The sequence below is a fragment of the Rhinolophus ferrumequinum genome, chromosome X (genome assembly GCF_004115265.2).
Source record: "Rhinolophus ferrumequinum isolate MPI-CBG mRhiFer1 chromosome X, mRhiFer1_v1.p, whole genome shotgun sequence".
In the NCBI taxonomy this organism is placed as follows: Eukaryota; Metazoa; Chordata; class Mammalia; order Chiroptera; family Rhinolophidae; genus Rhinolophus; species Rhinolophus ferrumequinum.
Window position 1 is genome coordinate 86,723,794 of NC_046284.1, and position 11,189 is coordinate 86,734,982.

The window sequence follows — 11,189 nt, forward strand, 5'->3', positions numbered from 1 at the left end:
TGAGGGCCTCACCTGACTTGGGCACACCACATTTGAAGCACTTCTCGCGGCGTTTGAAGTTCTGGACGCCACACTGTGAGGCACAGGCCAGGCCGTCAAGAGAGGGTGGGGCTTTCCATGGTGCCCCCCCAAACTTGGATCCGGGGACCCCCCAAGGGAACCCAGCCACGCCCCAGGGAAGGGAGGTTCCAGAATCAGGGGCAGCAGGGGGCTTTGGTGTTCTGGCTCTCATTCTCAGGCCTGTGCCTCTCCCCTTTACAAGGTCTCAAATTTGTCCTCAGTGCCACCTTCTCATCTCAAGAATCAACGACAACTTCCCCACTTATCACAACTGCTGCCTCCTCTGTGGTACCAACTCTCAGGACTGGCCCCCAACAATGTCCCTTTAGTAGGTTCCTCTTCTCAAAACATGCTTCCCTGTTCAGACACCTCCAACATTCCTATCCCTCAAAGCCAGGAGTCCCTCTCTCGCCAGGCTCCCACCCCTCCTTTGTCTTGGGGACTGGGTTGGATCCTGCTGCTCTCGAGAAATCTGCCGTGGATATTCCAGCCTCCGAAGACCCCAGTTTCCACATTTCTGGCTGTTCTAAGGTCAGGTACTGAGCACTACTCCTGTGCCAGGCTCTGCTCCGCATGCCCAGAAAGTGGCCTCGGGCCTCATGGCCAACCAGCGGGAAGCAGTTATAGCACAGAGGGACAGGTTAGTCTGTGGGGACAGTCACCGACAGGGACTCGGGAAAAGGAGTGGGCCAAGAGGGGCGCCGCTCACTTGGCTGGGGACAGTCAGCAGGGATGTTGGATCTGGGAGACCCAGAAGTCTGGGTTGGTGGGGTTTTGCTGGGAAGCAATTACTAACAGAGGGAACAAGAGGTTTTCCATAGCTGATGTAGGAGGGTGAGGAGAGAGGCCAAAGCCAGGGCTAGGGAGAGAGGGTGAAGCTAGATTATGAAGGACCATCCTGCTTAAGCTCAGCGTTGTGGGGGTTTTTAAGCAGAGGAAGAAGGACATGGTCAGAGGTGGTTCGAGCAATGTTACAGTGAGAGGGCAGGAGAAAGAGGCATGAGGCCAGCACACCACAGAGGGGTCTGAGGCGACTGCCTGGGGGAGGGAGTGAGGACTGGCCTGCACGGTGGGAATGGCCAGGGCGGCTTTTCTGTGACGGGAGTGACAGGACCTGGCAACCAGCAAGATGTGGGAGGTAAAGGAGGGCAAAGCAGAGAATTCCCTGGTTTCGAGGAGTATCTGAAAATATAGGAAATACAGGAGGGATGGAGTTCCACTGTCATTTTGTCCCTACCTCTCCAGAGACAGTGGACTCCCGCCTTCTGATACTACTTTTTCTTTTTTTAAACACACAGGTGCCACTCCCTTTGCTAGGCAGAGTTCTTCTTGGGGCCTCAGCAAGCTCTCAGTCTGACGCTGAGGTCTCAGGACTGACAGCGGGCTGCAGATGGGGCTGTGCCCCAGGGGAGCCCTGAACCCCCGGTGGTGGCGTCCATGGCCCCTGTGATCAGGCGCAAGTCACGCTCAAGGCTCACCACGGTTCCACCTCCCTTGAGACTCAGCTTCCTCTTTGGGAATATGACTGTAAGAGCCTATAGGCTCCTACCCTGTCTCAGGTGGACAGAGCTTTGTCAGAATGGCCTTCAAGGTTGGCCCAGCTGACACAGGCTCGCAGAACATCCTGCGCTTTCCCTCAGAATAGCAGCTGCCATTAAATGGTGCTAAGTGTGGGCCAGCTGTTGTTCGCAGCGTTACCCTCTCAACCCCACAGTTTAATCCTCCCAACCACCTTTGGGGAGAGCTGTCGTTACTATTTGCATTTTAGAAATGGGAAAGTGAGGCAGGGAGAGGTTCAGAGCCCTGATCAAAGTCAACGCAGATCGAGGGGCGTCTAATTTCAACCCGTCTGCCTCTGAGCTCCGCATTTTACACACCACGTTATGCCTCCACTCTCACGAGCGAGTCATTTACGTAAATATTTGTTGACCGTCTACTGGGGCTTCAGGCAAGACAGTGCTTCATGGGGACAGAGACTGCAAACGAGCGGAAGCTCAGTACACACTGGTAGGCGGGCGGGTGGCAAGGAACCATGGCTCCGGGAGCCGAGCCAGTCCTCCACGCCACGTCAGAGGCCCCAGGGAGACAGAGATGTTGCCATCACTGCTGCTGTCGCACTTCATGGTAAGTGCTGCCCACCGCCCCTGTACCTTATTACATAGCCAGTCCTCATTGATCTTGGGCTTGGGGTCGCTGTAGTGCATGGACACCTTCTGGCCCAGGATGTTGAGGGAGTGCTGCGGGAAAAAGCAGACCTGAGTGAGGCCCAGGCAGCAGTGCCCCACGCACCGTTTCAGCACAGGAGAAGAGAGTGAGCGAGCCCTTCAGCTGGATGGATGAGGGACAGGGAACGGAGGGAGGTCGGAGAACTGACAAGGGAAAAAGGAAGGGAAGGAGGGAGGGAAAGCGCCACAGCCCTCGGGCGCAGCTGTTTTGCTGCCTTTCAGGGCACGCGCACGCACACGTGAACACACGCCACCAGGCACACAGTGCTCGGCTGACCGATGCTTGCCAGACAGTGGGGAAAAGCCCTCACTCGTCCCTGACACTGCCAGGCCACAGCCAAGGCCAGCACTATACAGGCTACATTTGGGATGAGAGGGGATGGGAAGGGAGGGAGAGGAGGGGACAGAGAGAAAGAAAGAGAGCGCACGCACACTAGTGCTGGAGAAGGGGAAAAAGAAAGAGCCATATTGAAAAGATGGAAGTTCCTGCTGGGAGGCTGTCTTCCTGTGGCTGGCTGGGTCCTTGGCCCATGGCGCTAGCCGACGGACCGGCAGCGACAGCTCCAGGGCCGGCCCTACTGCGCCCCCTTCCAGCACATCTGCCCCTCCTCCCGAGGCTTTCCTTCAGTGCCACACACCAGTGCGCGGGGCTCTGGGTGGGCAAGCAGAGCAGGTCCTTGGGTCTCTGAAGGGCCCAAAGCTGCTCGGTTGGAAGACCATGCCAGACTGGGGGAGCAGGGGCCCTTCCGGGTGGCATGGCTCCTTGCTGAGAGGGCAGGCATGCCCCCAGAGGAGCGGGGCGAGTGGTGATACCAGCGGGGGGGTAGGTGCAGTGGGCGGGATGGGGCAATCACGTGAGTCCTGGTGAATGAAACTATGACACTTGACTGGTACCTGAGATCAACAGAGCAGTGCTGGCCTCTTACGTGGGAATCAGAGGGCCGAACTCACATGCAGGGCGAGCTGGCAAAATGGGACTTGCTAGTTAGTATGCCAACAGCTAAGTTCCCCTGTGCTTGGATTTCCAGCGGTGCCTGAGAGTGGAATGAAGTACTCGCTCTGCCTAACCCCAGAGCAGGGCAGTCCCCTGGGGTGTGGGAACCTAGGTGGAAGACCCCCCGTAGCCCTTTCTCTGAAAGCTCAGCTGGGAGAGGTGGAGGGGCAGAGCTAGTGGTGAGTGTGGGTTCTTGATGGGCGGCCCAGTGGGTAATGAGAGATGGGAAGAGGAGATAGTGAGGGTCAGGAAGGGGGAGAGACAGGGGCGGGGGGATGGGACACAGGGCCACAGGGCAGGGAACTGTGTCCATAAGAATCAGGCGATGGGGAGCGCTCGATTACAAAGTAGTATTTGTTTGGGGGGGGGGTTCAAGTGCGGCAAAGCAACCTGATTGGCTTCCATCCATCGTGTAGCGTCCTGCAAGTGACTAAACTCGACGAAGGCGAAGCCCCGGCTCTGACCTGGAGACAGCATTCAGATACAGACGCAGTGGGTTAGTCAACAGCTTTGGACACACGGCGTTCCCGGGGGCGGGACCCGAGGGGAGAGGATGGGGGCAGAGAGGGAAGGCGGGAGAGGAGAAAGGAAGAAAGGAAGAGAGAGAAGCAATCAGAGAGAGAAAGACCAGGGAGTGGGAAGCAAGGAAGATGGCCGGGAGAGGGAGGAAAGGGAAGGAGAAGGGAGGAAAACAGACCTGGAGGGAGGTCGGTGGGTGGGGGGAGATACATACACGCCAGCTGGGAAGAAAGACAGAGAGATGGGGCTTGGGCAGATGTGCCTGGCCAGCCTGGGGTGACAGAGACAGAGAGAAGGAGCTGGGAGGGAAAGGGCACAAGTAGAGGTCTATCTCCAGAGAAGGAAGGAGGGCAGATGGGCAGTCTACTGGCTCCACATGGGCCAAAATAAATAGCCAAAGGGCGGGGCCCAGCACAAAGCCCAGGAGCGCCCAGGAGGGGCGCTGTAACAGGAGTTTTATCAATGGAGCAAAAGAAGCTGGGCTGGGCAGCTCAGTGAGGCTAGGAAGTCCTCAGGCCCATGAGGAACAGGGGGAGTTGGGGACACAATGTCACCTCAGCCTCACCACAGTGCCTGAGAGACGGGCGTCATAAGGGAGCCACCTCAGGGCCAAGCTGGGAAGAGTATAGCCACCCACAGTCCAGATACTCTTACACAGCGGGAGAACGGGGGCCAGGAGGACCTTAGAGTAAAGAATCAGTGGGTGTCTGGGAGAAGCCCCCAGGGCCACAGAGGGGGCTGCACTTGGGATACCGCTTTGGGGAGAGAGACCACAATCCTGGCAACATTTGGTTTGGCTGGGGTGAAGCAGAGCAAGACCTGCATGCTACCAAGAGAGACTCCAGGCCTGGCCAGGGCGGAGAAAGGGACCTAGGGCTTGAGGCCGCAGGAAGCAGATCTTCCTTGGGAGGTGTACACAGGGAGGGCTTAGATGTGGCGGGGCTTGGGGCTGCATGCTTGATCTCTAAAAGAACTGTTAGGATGCAGAGGAGGATGGAATGTTATGATGAGAGAGAGAGAGAGAGAGAGAGAGAGAGAGAGAGAGAGAGAGAGAGAGAGAGAGAGAGAGAGGCGGAGGCGTGGGGAGGAGAGAGACTGAGAAATGGAGAGAGAAGCCCAGGCAGTGAGGCCCCACTGTGCCTGCCTTGGGGAGCCTGGGCCAGAGATCCTGCAGAGACAGCTCTCCCCCCACCCCCCTGCTACCCTCAGGCCAGGTCCAAGCAGCCTGCAAAAGGGAGGGAGGAAGGGGACAAGTGAGGCCAGATGTCCTGGCTGCTCCTTGGGATGAGCCCTGGGACAAGAGCCATCCCCTGCCTCCCCTCTTGGGATACATGGGGGGCCGTGTCAGACCTACTTTCTGATCAGAGGCTGTTACCAGAAAAATATAGGGGAGAGTGAGGGCAGGGGAAGGAGAAGAAAGGAGAGGGAAGGGAGCACATGGGGGGTTACCATCTCAGATACTCAGAGTCCCAGAGAGGAGGTTCCCTGGAGCCTGGCCCTGGCCCTGCCCCCGGGAAGCGCTCAGCTCAGCTCAGAGCCACACCCCCTCCCCAACAGCCCCGCACAAGAGGCTGCCGGCTGGAGCTATGAGGAGAGTGGGATGAAGGGGGAGAGAAAAAGAGGGGTATCCCCAAGCTGCCCATTCCCAGCTGTGGCAGGAAGGCAGGGTAGGGAGGGTGTGGAGGAGACTGAGGCAGGAGGGAGACTTGGAAGCAGAGGCTGGCCAGCGGAAGGGGAGGGCACTGGGAACGAAAGCTCACCTGAGGATTTGTTCCGCATCAGCCGGACCTCCCGGGCTTGGACGCCATGGGACTGCAGCTGGGCACGGATCTGTACGGGGAGATACAGAGTGGGGCAGGCTCAGCATAAGGGGGCTGCTGAGTAGCTGAAGCCGGCCAGAGGCCTCCAGGGCCCCAAGGGGCCATTGGTGACGTGCGCACACTGTCTCCTCTCTCTCTCAGGGCTTTTCGCCGAGTGACCACGGCCCGAGTCCCACACCAGTACCTAGTCTCAGCTTTTGGCCCCAGACTTGCAGAGCGAGTCAAATAAAGAAAGGGGCACAGTGCAAGGTGAAGCATGGCGGCGTGATGACCCTCGGGGGTGGAGAACAGTAAGAGAGCAAGCGAGCCCACGGGTCAAGACGGTGGGCAGCGGCGGTCTGACAACAGGTTTGGTGCAGCCACAAAGTGAGGAAAGCTGGGATGCAATGCTGGCCCTTCACAAAGGGGCTGCCCTCTGCTTGCATCAAGAGACCCATGACACAAATACGAAACTGGGAAGGACTGGGGTCTGAGCAAACCCAACCCATGTGCCCCAGACCCTGAGTGGAGCAGTAACTTGGGGGTGGAGACAGAAAGGTGTGGTTGTGGGGTTTGGAAAGCTTCCTGGATGAAGTTAGCCAGAGGGAAGCTGCAGAGGCAGTTCGCGTATCTAGGCCAGCGGTGCTTCTCGTGGAAGACTAGGAGCCTGCGCCGGGCATTGTTAATGCCTCTGGGCCTCAGTTTCCTTATTAGGTTAAACAACAAAAAGGAGATTAAACACACACACTTTTTCTTTCTGTCTCTCTCTCACGCACACATACATGCAGGAGGATGAAAAAGGACAAAGAGGAGTTTTATTAGGACCACACACACACAGGGAGGGCTCAGGAAACAATAAGAATGCAGGCTGTGGGGCCCAGCTGTCCAGTGTCACACACAAACTCTGCTCTGCCACTCACTGGCCGTGGGACCTGCGGCAAGTTGCTTCACTGCTGGGGGCCTGGCTTCCTCATGCATAGGATGGAAATACAAAGAGTACCTTCCCTGTGGGGGGGCTGTGAAGATTAAGTCCGACGTGGCGTGTGGCCCACCCTATGAAAAATCCTCAAGAAGTGCCAGCACTCAGCTACTGTCTGACCCTGAACATGGCAGGTGGGTCAGACTTGAGAAGGTTGCAAATACACAGGTGGGTTTTTCTCTGTGACAAAATGGGCAGCTGGCAGATTTCAGAGGAGAGCTGAGCAGAGAATTCATGGGGGTGTGGGGAGGAGAAGGAGGATAATCAGGGAGGCTACTCTAGTGGCCCTTTTGGGCTTTTACTGGGGCTCCTTAAGGTAAGTCTGTAGGAGAAGGAAAGAGGAGAAAAGGAAGGAAGATGGAAGGGAATGCCAGGAAGGAAAACAGGGTGGGGAGGCTGTCAGCAGCAGCGAAGGAAGTCAAAGAAAAAGCCAAGGCTCTGTGGCCAGGCCAGTGAGGAGAGCTGATGTTGGTGACAAAAGAGGGTGAGAGGAGGTGAGAATAAAACCTCAGAAACTCCCACGAGGACTCTCCCCACCCGCACCATCTCTGCCATCAGCACGCCCAGCGTTGGGCCTGACACTGGGCCTGGCCAGCACATGGCCCCCGACCAACATCTGCACAACGGCTGGATGAGCAGTGGAACGTGCAGGAGGAATGCTCTGGTCCCTCCCACAGCCACCACCGGCAGCCCCTTGGGCAAGCCAGCCTGTTGGATACCCCTTCCTTCTAGACCAGAAGGCGACAAGGCGTGCCCAGAGGACAGATCAGTGCTGGAGGACAGGAGCCGGTGGGGAGAAGGGATGAAAGGCACTGAGGTCAGGGCTGAGGGAGAAGTTGAGGGCCCTGGAGGAGACCCAGCCTGGCCTCCTGCTCTGCCACCTGCCCGGGGCCATGGGGGGCACGTACGTCATCCTCAGTGGCTGCCTGTGGCAGCATCCTCAGCATGACGATGTTACTGGCCTTCTCCTCCTCCTCCTCCTCCTCCTCCTCCTCCTCCTCCTCCCCTTGCTCGGTCCGATAGTCCTGGTCCCGATAGTCGCCGTCTCGGGGGAAGCCTGGCGGGCCAGTGGGGCTGTGCCTGTGCCGCCGCCGCCGCCTACGCTGAGTTTCGGAGCCCGGGGAGGCCTCGTAGGAATCCTGGCCGACAGAATGAGACGAGAGACACCAGACGGGCAGTCAGTCTGGGGCGGGCCTAGGGGCTGGCCGCTGGCTCTCTGAGGCGGGCGGGCTCTGAAAGCCAGGGCTGGGCGGGCTCCGGCTAAAGGCTCGGGGCAGGCAGGGTGGGTATGCCCTGGACTGCAACACTTCTGGGGTTGGAAATTCTCCCCGGGACACTTTTGGGGGCTGCCTTGGTAGAGTGGGGATAAACCAGTGGCAGTGTTGGTGTTGGGGAGGAACTCCCACAGACAGGTGAGCAGACATTGCTTAAACCTTGGGAAGAGACAGTCTGGGGTTGGCACACTAAACCTTGCCCTCTGTTTCTCTCCCCTCTTCCCTTGCCAGCTCAGCTAGTACGTGTACAATTGTTCCTTGTGCCACAGAAGGCTACACACATTGCTTATGTTTCCCAGCCTGGGCCTGGGCCCTGCAACCAAATTGTAGGTATAGGAATAGCTTAAGATCTTGGCTACAGCCAGCCAGCAGGGACTGGTGAATGTGCAAGGGTAACAGCACTGCCCCCTGGCTCCTCATCCTTTGCCTGGCTAGTCTTCCATTAGCACCAGGCTCCCTCCTAACAGGGTGCGGTCGCTGGCTTCTTGGGTGTTGCCCAACCAACTCTTCCAGGACTAAGCAGGCCAGGCCTGGGTCCACACCCCCCTCACTCTTACAGGGACCAGATAACTTAGTGCCCCACTCCTATTCTTCCCAACCCAGCTGCCACTGGGGAAGCTTAACTGTCTACCACAGGGGTCTTTGCACTGGACCCCGCAAAGGGAGGCCAGAGGCCCATACTCTGCCCCTCCAGGGCTGAGGTTGCAAGAATACCCTTCCCATCCCACTGGATAGGAGACTTGCCTGCTTGCTTGGACCATGGCCCTGACCACCCCTTCAAAGCAGGGTTCCCCTAAGACAAAGCTGCTTCTTCCCCTCAGCGGGGGGCTCCCTGCTGGTAAGCATCATGCCTCCCTCCTCAGGCTAGGGCTAACTACCCAACATGGAACTCAGAGGAGAGGCCTGAGAGGGTCTTCACCTTCTGTCTAAGAGCTCTGCCACCACTGGGAATGCCCACAGTTGGACTCGCAGAGCTGCTCTGCTTGGTGACATATAGTCTCCCAGTTGCCTTCCCAACCCCAGACTCTGGGGGTCATATCAGAGGCTCTTGAAGGGCCCCATATTGGCTGGGAGCAGGCAGTACAGGGCTTGCAGTGAACCATGGACCCAAAGTGAACACTGGGGAAGGAGGGAGAGAGGTGGTGGCCAGGGGCCCTCACAAATACAGAGCCAAGCAGGGAGACCCAACTTGGGAGAGGAGCCCTCAGAGGGGGAGTGGGGACAGACCCTCCAGGTGAGGCAAAGCCACTGAGCACAGTCCGAAGGCACAGGAGCTGAGAGCTACCTGCAGCCAGAGGCCCTGCAAGAGCCACCCCCCAACCCAGGCCTGACTGTCCCTCCTGCCCTCACCTCTGCACTCTGCTCCTCGGATGAGTCGTCATAATCGTGCTTGCCTTCCTGGCTGCCATACTCGCGGGGGTATGAGCGGTAGTCCATGTCCCGGTAGTCGTGGTCCCGGCTGCGGTTTTCCCCACCGTCCTCCTGCGAACGGTCAGCGGCTCCATAGCGGCCAGTCCTGTCTCCACGACCACCTCTGGGGGAAGAAGGATGGGAGGCATGAAGAGCGCAGTCCTTTCTGAAAGCTGCAAGAAGTGAGGCTGACCCCCCCTCACTCACTCCTTCCAGACCCTCAGCCCCACCCCCGACAGGGGTCCCTAAATCCTGACCCTGTGTGGTGAGCAGGCTCCCGCCTCTCTCGCAAACCCAATCCACTTCTCTCCTCTCCTCCCCGCCACCTCCAGCCCATGCTGTCTTCCTGCACTGGGCCCCTGGGTGTGGCCTCCTGATTTCTTCCCAGGTCCCCCACCCCCGTTCCTTCTCTATACCCCAAATGTAAGTGAGTGCTCTATAAGGCAAAGCCAATCAAGCCCAACTGTATAGCTCCCTTCAGTGGCTCCCTTAGTCTCAGGGTGAAACACCAAAAAGCTCACCAAGGTCCTATAAGGTCTGCTGGGTTCTGCGGGCTGAGTTCCCTGCTGCCACCCTGCCCCTGTGGCTCATGGTTACCTTGCTAGCACTAGCAGCTGTTTTGTTAAAATGTTTCCTACTGCAACAACTGTAAAATAATTACCTTAAAGTTGATTTAATGTAATAATTTGTTTAATGATTTAAAAAATTACTAGACTGTGAGTTCTGGGAAATGAAGAAACCACACCTGTTTGGTTCACTGCCCTAGTTCCTAAAGCTTAGCTTAGTGCCTAGTACTCAGTTGGTACCCAATAATTATTTTGTAATAAAATAATGATTAAAAAAGTATTCTAAAAGCAACTAATACACATTGACTTAAAACAAGGAAAAACAGGCACCATAGGAGACTACGACTAGCAGGGGCCCAATCCTGGCAGGAATGACATTAGAATGTCCATTATCCACACCACTATGAACGTTATTTTAAGACACTGGCTGAAATAGTTAAATAAAGGAACGAAGAAAAGAGGTTAAAAGCTGGAAAGGAAAAGGTAAAATTACCATTATTTGTAAATGATATGAGGATATACTTAGAAAACCTTAGAGAATCAACTGAAAAATGATTACAAATAATAAATCAGTAGGGATGCTAGGTACAAAATTAATATTCAGACATAAATACCTTGCCTGTATTTAGAGAGCCACTGTTTAGAAAATAGGAAGATCCCAAGTATAATTACCTGGACATGTGCAAGATCTTATGACTACACTTCACACATATAAAGCAGGATACATTTGAAATGGGTCAATGATTTAAATGGAAGAAATGAAACCATAAAAGAAGAAGAAAACACGGGATTAAATCTTGATAATCTCGAAATGGGGAAACTATGACCCAAATCCAAAAGCCATGGAAAAAAAAGATTATTAAATTTGACTACATAAAAATAAAACATACCTGCTTGGAAGGAGAAAAACCCCACCGTAAGTCAAGACAAATGATTAACTGGGAAAAAATATAGGAAAAAGTAAAAGGAAAGGAACGGAACTCACAGTAAGGAAATATAAAGATGCTCTATCTCAATCCTAATGAAAGATGATTTTTTTTTTGAAAGATGAAATTTAAAACTACACTGGATAGACCATTTTTAGATAAATGTTTAAAATTTATTTTTGTACATTTTTCTAAATCATTTTTATTGTGGTAAAATATATGTAAGAAAACTTTACCATTTTAACCATTTTTAAGTGTTCAATTCAGTGGCACAAAGTACATTCACAACGTTGTGCAACCATCACCACTATTTCCAGAACCTTTTCATCATCCCAAACAGAAACTCCACAGGCACTGAACAATAACTTCCCACCTCACACCCTCTATTCTACTTTGTCTCTATGAATTTGCCTACTCTAAGTACTTCATTTAAGTGG

At 55.1% G+C, this 11,189-nt stretch overlaps 1 protein-coding gene across 9 annotated transcripts in view; it reads right to left on the minus strand.

The window, feature by feature from the left end:
* RBM10 (RNA binding motif protein 10) overlaps positions 1–11,189 on the minus strand; it is a 28,072-nt gene that overhangs the window by 5,646 nt on the left and 11,237 nt on the right. For 6 of the 9 annotated variants that reach the window (XM_033105372.1, XM_033105363.1, XM_033105336.1 and 3 more), the window contains exons 3-8: positions 9,201–9,384; positions 7,485–7,715; positions 5,559–5,628; positions 3,670–3,743; positions 2,211–2,297; positions 13–73 (exon numbers count right to left, since the gene is read on the minus strand). In XM_033105372.1, coding sequence (XP_032961263.1) covers positions 13–73; positions 2,211–2,297; positions 3,670–3,743; positions 5,559–5,628; positions 7,485–7,715; positions 9,201–9,384 — 707 coding nt within the window. The remainder of the gene's footprint in view (positions 1–12; positions 74–2,210; positions 2,298–3,669; positions 3,744–5,558; positions 5,629–7,484; positions 7,716–9,200; positions 9,385–11,189) is intronic. The other 3 variants (XM_033105401.1, XM_033105391.1, XM_033105382.1) reach the window with 1 other exon arrangement.